Below are 14,898 nucleotides of genomic sequence, written 5' to 3' on the forward strand. Positions count from 1 at the left end.
CCACATAAGAACAGTGGGCACCGAGCGGCCCCAGTGACTGCTCGTCTCCCTTTGCTTTGGTGGCTGTAAGAGACACTCCATCCGAACGAGAGAGAGCTCGCAGCTTTGAGGCAGAGAAGGGCAGGCAGGGCGGACTGTTCCCTTTACACGAGTATTCAGTAAAGGAGTGTGCGTGATGCTAGGAATCTAGTGATTTCTACACTCAGAAGTGAGCGGCCCTTTGGCTAAGAACTTCTGCTGATTACATGAAGCAATGGGGTAACTATCACGGCCACATAAGGCATTAACATCCCACTGAGACAATGAGAATTCCTAATGACATGGAAACAGTGGATCTTAAGAAGCTGTACTGCGATCACGTGGCCTGACTGACGTTTTCTGCCGGTCTAGCCTGGATGTAATGCACATACACCACACACCGATCAAGGCGGGTGCTCCTCAAATACAGGCATGGGGTCTTAGTGCAAACTGCAGGTCATCCAAGGACAAAAAGTTTTCACGGAGACAATTAAAATTGCAATGAAAGTAAAAGAGAAAATAGATACAAATTTGATTTTACAAAATTTGGCAACTAACCAAAAGTAAGGGATGTTTAGTTGCTACAACCCGCTTTAGGAAACCCTGATTTGAGAACAGCGAAAATCCAAGTAGTCAGCTCAGGGGCAGCCGCCCTAAGCAACTGGGAGATGGTGGGGAGGCAAGGGGAGAGGCAGAAGGTTCTGGGAGAACTTGTGTAGGGTGCTTGGGGTCCTTTCTGCTCTCCAGAGGGACTAGCCTGCCAGGAGCTCACGTCCTCCCCTTGAGTGGAGGGCAGAGTCTCAGGGAGTCTTGCTGTGGTGTCCCAACTTCTATTTCCTCTGACCCAGGAAGATGGGCAGAGGGAGAAGTGGCCCGTCCCCACCCCTCACAATGGGACCAGGTCTGGGAACCAAGCAGCGGGTCCCGGCCCCGCCCCCAGGGAAGGCTGCCCCTCAGCAGGTGGAAACTGTACCCACGCTGCCTCCTCTTGCTCCCACAGCTCCATCTTTGTGGCTGTGGTGGAAGCTTGGACACCATGGGGGACGAGGAGCAGTGGGCACAGGAAGACCAGAGCAGGGCAAGTCCCTGTCACTTCACGTTTCCTCAGGGCCAGCATGCTGAGCTCCAACTGGGGGAACAGTATTTTACAGAGCAAAAGTCAAGCAGGACAAGATTCCTAGGCCACCTCTGCTGCACAGGCGTTCTGGGAGACGGACTAAGCTACTGAAGTGTCAGGGGTGTGCAGATGATGAGCTGGAGTGTCCTGGAAACCCAGTCAGGCTGACGGGGCACAGAGTGTGTCCTGTGGCCGGATGGTCACCAAGCCAAACTAGGCGCCTGAGCTGGACCCCACTGCCAGCCTCAGACAAACAAACCTCCGCGCACTGAGGGCTGTGGGCTGAGCCCACGGGGAGAACCAGCCGTCACCAGGGTCTGCATTCATTTTCAGGAAAAGCCTGGAACCTGCAGAAGAATGTGTTCAGTTTCAAAGTTAGACTAGTTTGGCCACCCAACTTCCATCACAGGTGGAGGACCAGGGCAGTCAGGCCCCGACCGGGACGTGAACTTCACCGTCCAGGCTGGGAGACGCCAGGCTGCGGTGAGACCGTTCGGCGGGTTTTCAGAAGCCTCGGAAAGAAGACTGAGAACAGAGTTCTGCAGCAGGTCCAAGGACACCGCGGGACAAGAAGGCGCCTGGCGGCCTCTAGTGGCCACTGACGGCCAAGTTTACAGCAGACACTTGACTTGCTGTGGAGGTTAAGTACCATCAATTTCCTCCCATACGACAGCCGTCATGAGGACATAAAATAATCAGGAAGAAAAACATGTTTCCAACCACATCATTAGTATTTTGTCAAAGAAAAACCTCAAATACTAAACAACTGTCATGAAATAAAAAATTCAGGCAGATTCTTTGGAGGATGTATTTATTAAGTTCTGAAACCTTGAATAACTTTTATTTTAAAAATTCAAACGAAAAGAAAAACTAGGAAAACCAGAAACTACAGCATCTTCCACAGAGGGTGGTGGGTGTCCTTCTTAGTTCTTCTTCTTCTTTTGCCTGAAGAAAGGAGAGCGAATAGTTCCGAAAGCTTCGACAGCCGCGACCTTCATCTTGGCCTCCACTTGATGTCTTTCACCCCGTGGAAATGTCTTTTCAGAGCGGTGTTGTCTGCCCACGGGGAATTTAAACAGGAGTCGTCATCATTTTCTTCCAGTTTCTGGAAATAGATGTGTTTTACTCAGGAAGGCGTTTCAGGAAAGTGTTTTGCAGCATAAAGAGACTGAAGCGAGAGCCAGGACCCTCCCCCGCCCACCTGCCCAGGCCCTCGTGCAGGGGGATGCCTGGCAGGGCACTAGTGGCCCTGGGGAGGCTGAGGCTCTAGGAAGCGCCCCCTGACATCTTGTAGATGTCACCACCCCCAATGACCCCGGTGCCCTCGGGTCAGGCATGGGGTGAAGGTCCCAGGCCCCGTCTGTCGCCCGATACCTTGAGTTCCTCCTGTCTCCTGTGATAATGCAGCATCAGCTGTTTCTGCTCCTCACTGCTAATAATGGGCTCTCGGGCAGGAGCTCCCTGTCCCCTCTGAAAAGATGAGGGAAGAGCAAACTGTGGACTAAGGCATTCCTCTAGCGATAAGCCAGGAAGTCACAGAGAATGTGTCACAACCAACTTCGCCAACTGCTAAAGATAAACCATCACCCACTTCCGGTCACCCAGAGGGACTCACCAGCAGAGTCTCGGGCGTCAGCAGCCCCTGGCTCTGGGCCCTCACGGTGGATGGAGCCCAGAGGCTGCACGATGCCATTCCCCAGTCAGCCACCGCACGTCCAGTGGGGAAGGACAGAGAATCACGGAGGACCCTGTTTCCCCAAATTACGGAGTGCTGCCTTAAGAGAGAGCACGCAGCCAAAGCAGCCTCACAGATACTCGGCTCAACATCACACCCGTGAACTCTCCAACGCTTCCTCCCCACTCCCTGAGTATCAGCACTTTGAAAAACGTGAAATCAGTGTGTTTTTTCATTTCAAGAAACATTGTTAGTTACTTGTAGCTCTTTTCCTTTTTTTTTGGTGAGGAAGATTCACCCTGAGCTAACAATTGTTGCCAACCTGCCTCTTTTTTCCACTCTCCAAAGCCCCAGTACATAGTTGTATATCCTAGGGGTAGGTCATTCCAGTTCTTCTATGTGGGATGCCACCAGAGCATGGCCTGATGAGTGGTACGAGGTCTGTGCCCAGGATTTGAACCAGTGAACCTTGGGCCGTCAAAGTGGAGCACGTGAACTTAACCACTTGGCCATGGGGTTGGCTCCTTCCTCTTTTTTTGCTTGAGGAAGACTAGCCCTGAGCTAACATCTGTGTCAACCTTCCTCTATTTTGTACATGGGTCACCAACTCGGCATGGCTGAGGAGTGGTGTATGTCCTCATCTAGGATCCGAACCTGTGAACCCCAGTTGCTAAAGCGGAGCACATGAACTTAACCACTAAGTCACAGGGCTGGCCTCCTTGTAGCTCTGTTTTTAAAGTTAACATGGCATATTCCCCTTCTGCCCAAATTAAAACAAACTCCAGATATTGTCAATCAATTCACATTTTCTTCCCATTTTGGTTGGTGCATAAAGAGGATAGTTTTATTTTAAGCCTGGACCAATAGGCTTAAGTATTTGCACAAGGAGTTTAAATCTTTGAGATTTATTGTAAATTTTTATCAGTTGCAAAGTGAATGACAAAAACTAGTGACGTGTTAAAAGCAAAAGTACTTACCTGCTGAATCTTGACGATAATTTTGGTTTTTTCGTTTTTGCCCACGTAGTCTGAAAGCTTCTTTGTTCTTCTTAACTCCTTGGCTGCCCACCACAGCTGGGCCTCCGATTCTTCAATGACACTGAGTCCTGCCTGGGGCCACGGTAAGGACAGCTTTGGGGTTATCAGGCCACTGCCACAGGGGTGGGCCACCCCAGGTGCGGAGCCTGGCTGGTGCCCTCCCAGTGCAGACGTCCAGCATCCTGCGCCGCCTGCCCTCTCTGAGTCCCCATGGGCAGTACAGACACCCCCACCTACTCAAAGCCTTGGCTCATTTTAGTACCCTCCCTGCTAGTTTCAGCTCACGCCCCGCCTCGTTGACTTCCTGCTCTGGGCAGGGGCCAGTACCCTATCTCGTTTGCGCCTGCATCTGTAACACCAGGTGCCTCTTGGATGGAGTTTCAGGACACTCGCCAGGGGACAACAGTGGAATCCTGCTGGGTTTTTAAATACAGGCAGAATGGGGCTGTTTGATTGCTTTTGCATATTCCACCTATATAATTAAGAGAGTTCAGAGAAACAGACACTGTCTGACAGGATAAGGAACAAATGAGAACAACAAAGGAAAATGGAACATAAAGGTAGGAAAACAACAGGAAGCAAGAGGTAAGCCTGGATCACAAAATTCCACGCAGAGGGACCAACACCTTTGGGTAGAAAGAGGCACAGATTAGGTTCCTGGCTTTCCAGTGGCCAAAGGACATGGGAATGCTTTCAGTTGCCAGAGATGGGCAGCCTCACAAACTTCTCTCCTGCCCTCCATGTGTGTGTGGGCCAAGCCCTCGACCACAAGCACCACCGTCGGGGGCCTCCCCCGAATTCAGAACTCTTCTCGGAGGCACAGCACAACAAGATGGGAAGCCATGGATGAAGCAGAGAGCTCTATCCGGAAGAGGAGGGTCAAATCTGAGGGGCTTTGGCCCTGGGGCGACGGGAACCCACAGAACGCCCGAGAGCCACATACCTGCGTTCCCGACAGGTCCTCTTTATTTTCAAACTCCATCCGGACGGGGTCGTATGGCGGCAGCCCCATGGGATAAACAATCATCACGGCGCCTCGAAGCTGGTCCAAGGCGTCCTTCACCATCTCCGCGGTGACACAGACGCCCGCCTCCACTTGTTTCTGAAAGCGGACAGGCGTCGTTATCCGCGGCAGATCAACTCAACCAGTGCTTAGCGGGTTCCTGTACAAGACCCTCAGCACACCCCGCCAGAGCAACCCCCACGGCCGAGCCGGTGAAGCAGCCTGTGAGCAGCACGGGAGGAGCGCGGTGCAGCGCGGAGCGCCCAGCCAGCGGCAGAGCTGGGAGAGGAGCAGGACACACGGCAGCGGGGACGGCACCGCGGCGGGGCCTGAGGACACGGCTGAGGGACCGGCTGGGGACGGGAGCTGCGTGCCTCAGGACAAGCAGAAGCCAAGAACAGCAGGGAACAGCCAGCAGGCCCCTCTGCTCGGGGCAGAAGAGAAGACAGTGCGAGACGGGTAGGGGGGAGCTCGTGTCTGAACGGCCGTGAACCGGCGGAGGGGTTTGCGTTTAATGTGGGGTGATGGGCAGCGCCCGGCTTCCCGGGGAAGGAGCTGGGAGAGTCCTCTTGCAGGGGGTGTAGGACCGCCTATCCGAGGGGAGACCAGGTAGCAGGCTCTATACAATAAAGAATACATCTGATCCTCGTCCCCTGCTCCTGGCACAGAGCTTCGAAACCCCTTGGGATTTCCTGAGTGATGGGAGTCTGTTTTTCATAAGGAGCTCCATTTGACCACACCTGGGTTTATGCTAATGAGGCGACCCAAGGTGGGCCCTCAGACACTTCCAAGGGAGGAGCTGTACAGGAAGACCAAGCAGGTTACTCGGGGGCTGGAGCTTTCAGGACCAAGGCCCCCCCCCCCCCCCCATCACCACCCCTAGGTAAGGAGGCAGGGCTGGGGACGAGTTCAGTCTTGCAGCCAATGATTGAATCAACCGTGCCCACGTAATAAAACTCCGATAAAAATTCCGGAAGTCGAGGTTCAGTGGAATCTCCTGGTTGGAGGACACATCGATGTTCAGGAATGTGGATGCCCGATTCCACGGAGGAGGAGAGGGCAGGGAGGGTCTGCCCCGGCCCCCAGACCGTGCCCCACAGGTCTCTTCCATCTGGCAGTTTCTGAGTTGTGGCCTTCATGACACAACTATCATAGCAGGTACAGCACCTGCCGAGAGTTCTCTGAGCCATTCCAGTGAATTACTGAACCTGAGGGGGCCGTGGGGGCCTCCGATCTGCAGCCACGTCAGACAGAAGAGCAGCCCGCCTGGGGTCTGAAGGAAGGGAAGTCTGGTTGGGGACGTTACCCTTTAACCTGTGGGGTCTGCGCCAGCTCTGAGTAGAACCGAATTGTACAGTTGGTGTCTGAACCCGAGGCTATCAGGGGAGCCTGAAAGGAGGAGTTGGACTGAAGACGCATCTCGGGGGCAGACGGCACAGGACCCAACTTAAGGCACACGGTGACAGAGAGGGAAGTGGTGAAGATGGCACCGAGGACCAGCCTGCATAACCGAGACAGGGCGGTTCTGTTCATAGAAATGGGAAGTCTGCAGGAAGTGTTTCTGGGGTACCGAGTACGGGGGGGTGGGGGTGGAGTCAGGAGTTTAGGTCTAGAAACTTGAGTGTGAGGAGCCGGCTGGACCTTCGGGTAGAAGCACCCAGGAACCAGCTGGGAACTCAGGCTGCAAGTGCAGACAGATGTGAGGCGTGGAGGATGGAGATGTGGGAGACATCTGCAGGGGTGGGGCTCACCTCTGACAGAAGACACACTGCCGAGGGAAAAAGAAAGCAGAGGCCAAGGGGAAAGTCCTTTGACATCACCACATCCGAGGCACGAGCAGCAGCTGAGGGCACTCAGAGAGCTGGGGGCAAGGAGAATGGAGCAGGACGCGGGTGTGGTCAAGGCCGAGGGTCCAGGAGGCAGGCTGAGAAGGGCCTCTGGACGGGCCGTTTCTGGGCAGAAGACGACAGGACCAGGTTCTAAGACCCGGGAGGTCCCGGGCCAGGGGTCTGGCGACACAGTGCAGCCCTCCTTCGGGAGCTCACCAGGAGGGACAGGCTGACCGCAGAGCACTGATGCAGGCTGAGGGAAGAGGCCTGAGCGTGCCCAGAATGGACACGGCCACAGGACGGGAGAGACCAACAACATCACCCCTCTGGGGTTTCCAGAAGAGCCAGGGAGTGGGAGCAGAGGCAGAGACGGGAGATAGCCCCGGGGGGAGAGACACCGATCTCTCAGTCTCGGGGGAGGGACGAGGACGACACAGGAAGAGGGAGAATCTGCAGGGGACAGAGAGCCTCTGGCTCGGGCCGCATGGCCTCGCTGCCACAGCAGGAGGCTGAGCTGCCCATGGGGAGGGCGGGAGGGCAGGAGCCGGAGGGGAGCAGAATGTCTGAGCCAGGCTGCCCGGTCCCCACAGGGGCCCAGAGAGATCAGAGAGCAGGACCCAGGTGGCCCTCCCCAGTGCTCCCAGCACAGGTGGGCGGCAGGTGGGCAGAGGGGCGGCAGGTTAGAGACGAGCAAGGCAGGGGCACCGGGCATTCTGAGCCCAGAGCGTGAGGGCCTGCGGACTGTGAAGAGGCCGGATTGGGGCCAGCTGGGAGGAGGCAGGTTAGGGAGGAGGGGTCAGCGGGCAGCCCACGGGGTTGCGGAGGCACTGGCATGCTGACGAGGGGCAGGGCTGAGGGTGGGAGGCAGGAAGGACGCTGGGCCCAGAGCTAAGAGGGGAGTGTCAGAGTCGGCGTCTGAGACGGAACCGTTCTGAGTAACCCTGAGTTATAGTCTGACCGCGGTGGAGACGAATGACACGGAAGGGAGATGAACCCTTGCTTCCGAGAAATGAGGCGTCCGGCGCCCTGGGTGTGACATGGAACCGACATGGATGCCAGAGTCCCAGCTGGGGAAGGAGGACGGGCGGGGCCCGGGGCCTGAAGCTGACGCCCCTCGGGGAGGAAGGCGGGAGTCCTGGAGGCCCAGATTTAAACCCTAAACCATGTCCTCCTCTGTACAATGGAGGCAATCCTCCTGCCTGACCCACTCCCAGGGCGGCTTAGGAAACTGTTCTCTAAGGCATACATCCCCACTAAACACAGCAGGTCTTCCCACCAGAGGCATATGCCCCAGGAACGGAGACACGGGACCACGTGAGGGAAGTCTTCCTGCTCGGAGGGCATCACCCCCACCACAATATTACCCACGGAGGGGGCGCCACAGAGTCATCTTCCATAACGGCTCCACCAGATGCCAAGGGCAGTGAGCCTTGGCCAGATGCCACGGCTGGAGGGCAGACTCTGAGTGCAGCCTCAGGACACCAGAGATGTCCCAACCGTCCTGGACTCCCACTCTCAGCAGAGGTGGGTCCCAGGAAAAGGGGTTCGGTAGACGCCATCGTCCCATCCCCAGGGGCCACACAGTCTGGATATTCCACCGTCTTTTGCTCTCCCAGTGATGCCCCGAGCGATGGAGGTTGAGTCTCCAGCCCAAGGTCATGGGACCAGTCAGGGGGGCCACTGGGGCTCGAACCCTCCATTGCTCGCCCCGCGGCATCCTGACCACAGGCCAACTGCCTCTGACCCGGTGCAGGGTGTGGAGCCGGCGTGGCAGGCCCGGGGAGAAGTCGGCCCGAAGGGGAAGGGAAGCAGTCACATGGGCGTCACAGGTTATTGGTACTACACGTGAGCCGCATCTACACAGGCCAATGACCTGTGGGGACAGGGAGGAGTCATGAAAAGGAAAAGCCAGGGCCCACCCCAAACAAGGGATGTTTCCCTTGCCACTGGAAGGCTTAAAGAAGAAAAACAGAGAAGAAAAGGCTGGTCGACAGATGACTCCGGAAGCCGTAACTGGAGTCTGTGTTTCAAAGGACAAGCTTGAGAGCATCATTTAAAAAGTCTAACCTTCGATAGTATTGCTTTGGCCTCTTCTACAGTCTTCTTTAAAACTTGCTTCATTTTTTCATTTGGAGCTATAAAAACAGAAAAGGGAAGAGGCAGAGAGACAGCCATCTCTAACACGCTTCTTAAACATCCCAGGCCCTCCTGTCTGAGTCGGGGAGTGAGGGGAACGAGAGAAAGGACGAGCGTGGCATTGAGTGAGGGATATAAGAAGCTGGCGTGAGCAGTCGGGTGAGACCTCTTCACGACAGCAGAGAGCGGAGCGTGCTTTATGCAAAGTGGCGAAAGCTACGAGGAACAGGAATAGATGTCCCTGGAGAGACAGGGGCTGGCAAGCTTTTCCTGCGAAGCGGCAGAGAGTAAATATTTTGGGTTTTGCAGGTTACACCGTCTCTTGCAGCTACTGGACTCTGTCAGAGCAGTGTGGAATCAGCCACAGACAATAAAACCAATGGGGTGGCTGCATTCCGATAAAGCCTTATTTACAAAAACAGGCACTGGCCGAATCTGGCCTGTGGCCCACGGCTTGCCCACCCCTAGACAAGAAAAAAAAATAACTTGAAAGCTTGGAAGCAAAAATAGTGGATGTGGCATGTCCAAACCTAGGGGAGACGGGGCAAGTTCAAACCTTATATTCTCAATAACAGGATTAACTAGACATTGAAAATACTAGAAATATAAAATTGTATTAGAATAGAAATGGTTAATTTAAGACAATATTGGTTTAAAGATGAATAGTCAACTGCTAACTGGTTCTTATGGAATCCTACTATTTTTTTCATTGATGCAATTCCTTCTAAAAAGCAAAGAATCTCTCTCCAAATGAAGAATGAGTTTAGGGATGAAAAGACGTGGAAGATAGCCAACCATTTTCCAGGTTAAAATTCAAAGGAAATGATACTAGAAATTCCTCTTATCTTCAATATTTAAAAAATAAAGGGGCCAGCCTGGTGGCACAGCGGTTAAGTGCACACATTCCGCTTTGGCGGCCTGGGGTTCACTGGTTCGGCTCCCAGGTGTGGACAGGGCACTGCTTGGCAAGCCATGCTGTGGTAGGCGTCTCATGTATAAAGAAGAGGAAGATGGGCACGGATGTTAGCTCAGGGCCAGTCTTCCTCAGCAAAAAGAGGACTGGCGGCAGATGTTAGCTCAGGGCTAATCTTCCTCAAAAAAAAAAAAAGAAAAATATATATATATATTTCGAGCGTGTAAAGGCCTTGAGGGGACACCTCTGTATTTCTTTTGCTCCTAACAGTGTTTTAGGGGCATAGTAGATACTTACATGTTTGTTCAATGATTGATTATAGTCTCTCAAATGGAATTTTCTATGCAGGTCAAAAGGGATAAGCTACCAAAAATGGGTTATCATGCTTTTTTCCCTCATGTTCCCCATGATCTACCCGATCCTAAGAGGAGAATAATTTCTTCCTGCTCTGACATACACTAAGTGCTGTGCACCAGAGAGACGCATGTCCTCAATTCAAGAGGAGACCCCTGGGCTGACATTCATTTCCTTCTTTCACAAGAATCTCTAAACAAGCCCCAGGATCTGCAAACCATAACAAAAATACATTTCCAATGATTATCCCCCCAAAACTATGAGGCTGAAGCACATGAAACGGCTAATCTCCAACACTTATACCTGCAAAAATGGTAATTTCATATGGTTCATCTATATATTTAAAAGCTAGCTGCAACTTAGTAAGAGCAAGACAAGTACTTCCTTTATCCACCGAGCTCATTCTGGGTTAGCAGCTCACCACAAGGAGGTATGTGGTGCAGAATTTTGTTAAGTTTGTCCAGAAATACTGAGGTCAATTTTTTAACGTGTTGCTATATTCAGGTATGCGCAGAGAAGAAAAATGCTGGATTACCTTGTCCATTCCTTCGTCCAATATCATCCTTTTTAAACACTGAGCCCCCGCTGGGCACACACTTCTCACCCCATTCATCCCTTAGTTTCAGTTCTTCAATCTGGTCATCAGTCAGTCCTTGCATATTAGGAGGGAGAAAGACGCCATGTTCTGCTAATTCTTCCATTTCTTAAAAATAGGAGAAAGTTAGTATGTATTACAATCATCATCATAACACCTTATGCCTTATTAGAGCATAAGCTCCCTAGACATCAGGGGCCTTGCTCATCAGCCCGCTATTTTATTTAACGAATGCTTAGATACCACTTGCTATGTGCCAGACCTGTCCTTGACCTTTGACGAGTGGTCGCCAGTTTGTCCTAGGTCAACAGAAGCACAGTGGGTTTCAGAGCTTGCCCCTGGGCACGGGCAGCTGGGCGCAGCAGACTCCATGTTCTACTCCTGTGTGCTATGCGGCACTTCCTGGCACTCCGGAGGCAAAGCACAATTCACTGACAGTCCGAATCGTATCTGCCCAGGGCGTTACAGTTTCCCAAGTACATTCACATAGATTATCCCGTTTAACTTCACCTTAGGAGGCAGGCAAGACAGTTATCAACATCCCCATCTTCCCTAACGTGAAGCTGTATCATCGGAGGCTTGCTCAGATCACACAGCTACTTTGTGGTGGTGGTTAGTGCCGTGCAGTGGATTCTGACTCCTCCAACCCTGTGGACAGCAGAGTGGAACCCTGCCTGGTCTTTCTGCACCATCCTCTCACCCTCCATATCAGACAATGCTCCACTGCTATTCATAGGGTTTTCACAGCCAATTTTTCCAGAAGTGGGTGGCCAGGTCCTTCTTCCTAGTCTGTCTTAGTCTGGAAGCTCTGCTGAAACCTGTGCACATGGGTGACCCTGCTGGTGTTTGAAATCGCAGTGGCATAGCTTTCAGCGTCACAGCAATACACAGCCACCGCAGGAGGACAGCTGACAGACGGGTGGTGTGGTTCCCTGACCAGGACACGAACCCAGACTGCACGGTGAGAGCACCAGATGGTAACTACTAGACCACCAGGGCAGGCTACCCTGCTACTACTTTATATAAATACCTTATAAATAATTTATGTAAATCTGATCAGTGGGGAGGATCTAAGGCAGCTCACACTCTTCCAAAGCGGCAGAGACAGGACAAGACTTTGGTTTTCTAGTATCATGTTCACTATTCAAATGCATGGCTTTACATCTTTCCTATTCCACACATATTCACCCCAAAACGAATCCATATTTTAATCTTGCAAAATTGCTTTTCCTTCCTTCCTTCGCTCCTTCCTTCCATCCCTCCTTCGTGAGAAAGAGGTACCCAGATCGAGGTCTTCCATAGCACTGTATGAAGACCCCAGGTGGCTTGTCATATACAACACTACGGAACAAACGGTGTAACTAAATGGGATACTTATGGGATATTTATTGCCCCTCTCCCCAGCAGACTGTAAGTCTGGGGGGGCAAGGCCCTGGTCTCCTCCATCCTTGTCTCACTTAGCACAGCACTTGGGCCTGCCTGAATCACAGCTGACACTGGCGACTGTAGAATAAATGAACAGATTTTAAGTTCACTCACACGATTCTTAACATTTCACATTTTCAATTGATAATTTTATAGAAAAAGAAGTTGAGCCCCTTTTCTCCTCATATGCTTTAACTTTAAAATAACATTGAAGATTAAGCTTGTTTTGGAATCGGTACATTTTACTAAGAAACTATATGCACGTCTTATAAAGGCAGAACCTGTGACCCTTAAGGCGTTCTCCATGGTACAAAAATCACCTATGATAGTTACAGAAACACTCCATAACATCCTAGGCCACATCTGGAGAATCATGTCAAGGACTGTGCTGTCTATTGCGGTAGCTGCCAGCCGCACTTGACTATTTAAATTCAAACGAAATAAAATAAAAAATGCAGTTCCTCGGTCGTGCTCAGCGGCCCCCTGCGGCTGGCGGACACCTCACTGGACAGCCCAAACAGGGCACACTGCCATCGCGGTGGCAAGTTCCACGGGACAGCGCTGCTCTGGAGTGTCGCGAGGAGCGTGGCCTGCGCTGCAACATGAGAAACAGGCTTGTGTTCCCTGGAGAAGGGAAAAGAACATCAAGGCCCTCGCACTGTCGCCCTTGAGGGGCCCTCCCAGAGCTGGGTGCTTCACCCCTGGAAACTGCACCACTTTAGAAGTTTCAGAAGAGTGAATTCACCTTTTTATCGGGGCCAGTGATCGGTCCACCTCTCGCACTTGTTGATGCCACTACACCTGCTCTGCGGCCCAGTCCTTCAGGTCCCTCCTGGTCCCTCCTCCCTCTGCACCCAGTCTGTTTCAGTCTGCGGCTCACAGCGCCCCAAGCCCGGCGCCGAGGCCCGTGCCGCCCCCTCCCATCGCAAGCCCGGTCGCCACAGGTCGTCGCAAAGTGGACCCTCGCCCCTAGCCGGCCCCAGACAGCCTGGCGCATCCCGCCCGCCTTCCTCCGTCCCGGCTGGCCCCGATCCGTGTTCCCTCCGGCGCCCGGCCCGCCCTCTCGCCGCCGGCCGCACCTGAGCAGACGCGCTGCACCTTGAGCCGCGCGTTGTAGACGCGGGCCACCTGCACCGTGAGCTCCTCCAGCTCCGTGCTCCCGGGCGCCTGCAGCAGGAACTGGCTCTCGTCGCCCCGCTTCACGTGCAGCAGAACCATGGCGGCCCCGGAGGCCCCGCCGAGGCGGCGAGGAGGCGAGAAAGGAGGCGCGGCCCGCGGGGACCCGAGCGGCGAACAGCGGCGACCGACCAACCGTTGCCGGGAAACCGGAACCCGCGGCTCGGGCGCCCGCGGTGCGCGGGGAACGGCGCTCGCTCCCGGAAGTGGCTGTTGCCAGGAGCAACAGAGCAACGCGGAGTCTGAGGAGCCGCCAGCTCGAGGTCAGAAGCCGCAGGCGGGGAGGCTGCGGGGCGCGGAGACTCGTAATCCGCTTCCGGAAGCAGGTGCTGCCGAGCAACGAGCCCCACAGCCCGGGGGGCCGCTGGTCCAGGCCCGCCCCTGCCGAGCGGGAGTCGCCGAGGTCCGGAAGTGGCTGTTGTCGGGGCAACTCTCAAACGCAGACCCAGCCGCCGGAGGGGAGCGCTGAACGCCAGGGCCGCTCTCCTGGGGCCCGAGGCTCCGCCCAGGGAGGTGGGGCGAGCGCGAGGCACGTTGCTAGGCGACGACCCCCCGCCGCTTCTTCCCGCCCCGCTCCTAATCGGGGCGGCGTTTCCGCCTCCAGCAGCCTCCACTTCCGGAGACGCCTCCAGCCGCTTCCGGCCTGGAAAAGTTCGGAGGGCGAGCTGGGTTTGCTGACCCCTGCTGTCTGTCCGCTATGCTCCGGTTTTCAGCACCGGGCGGCCAAGGAGAGCGGCCGCACTGCTTGTGCGGGCCGATTCGGGCTCGCATGTCTAGGGGAGCTCAAGCGGCTGCTGCCGGAGCGACCCTCCCCGAACTGTCCAGCCAGCCCCCGGCCGACAGACTGCTAGGGAACCGCGATCGGGCCGGGCGCGGCTGCTTCCCGGCGCCGGCGACACGGCGGCAGATCCAGAGGGCAGGGTTACTGCTGTCATGGAGCTCATGTTCCGGTGTAAGGGACAGGGAAAGCAGAAGTAAACGGATGAGGCAATTCAAGTAGAGATATAAAGAAAACAAAACAGTGACTGGCCTTTTAGATGGGATCGTCAGGGAAGGCCTGCCTTGGGGGCTGGGTAACATTTGCACCGCGTCCTTGACAACAAGGCGCCGGCAAAGCTAAGCTAGGGCAAGGCCTCTAGCCCTGGTTTTCTCCTTTCGAAGGGCCCTTGCAGACGAATTGATTTGAATATTACAAGCAGCCGCTGCTTTGTATTCCTGAAACTTTGGCTCTCTCCATTGAAACTGCATCCCTGGGGGCCCGGGGGCAGCAGTGGAGAAAGTGTGTGACTGTAGGCCTGGAAATGCCCAAAGCCAATCCAGGGCCTCATATGGAGCCTGGTACACTGGATACTGGATACTGGATGGCTCCCAGGGAGAGACGTGTTTTCCTCTAGTGCTGTTGGGGCAGGGATTACCCAGATCCTGGACCATCAGTACCGTCAGACTGGCAAACGTCTCTCTCCCCAGGGGAGAAAGGGGCCTACTGTGTTCTCTTAGCTGCTGACTGCTCGCCATAACATCATCCCCGTATTTCTCCTGAATCCAATTCCATATTCGCCAAGCCAACTCCTGCTTAACACTTGGTTTAGAGTATAGCCTTCTAGGCAGTGAGAACCATTT

General features: G+C 54.2%; 1 protein-coding gene across 1 annotated transcript; it reads right to left on the reverse strand.

The window, feature by feature from the left end:
• Positions 1-1,929: 1,929 nt before the first annotated feature.
• On the reverse strand, positions 1,930-13,519 carry CFAP298 (cilia and flagella associated protein 298). The gene is made up of 7 exons (XM_001498583.5): positions 13,182-13,519; positions 10,618-10,785; positions 8,747-8,814; positions 4,791-4,949; positions 3,788-3,919; positions 2,510-2,605; positions 1,930-2,240 (listed from the first exon to the last, which is right to left on the reverse strand). Exons 1-7 carry the CDS (start codon positions 13,318-13,320, stop codon positions 2,130-2,132), a joined length of 873 nt encoding a protein of 290 aa, XP_001498633.2. The 5' UTR covers positions 13,321-13,519; the 3' UTR covers positions 1,930-2,129.
• Between the last annotated feature and the right edge of the window lie 1,379 nt (positions 13,520-14,898).

This window comes from Equus caballus, chromosome 26 (genome assembly GCF_041296265.1).
Source record: "Equus caballus isolate H_3958 breed thoroughbred chromosome 26, TB-T2T, whole genome shotgun sequence".
In the NCBI taxonomy this organism is placed as follows: Eukaryota; Metazoa; Chordata; class Mammalia; order Perissodactyla; family Equidae; genus Equus; species Equus caballus.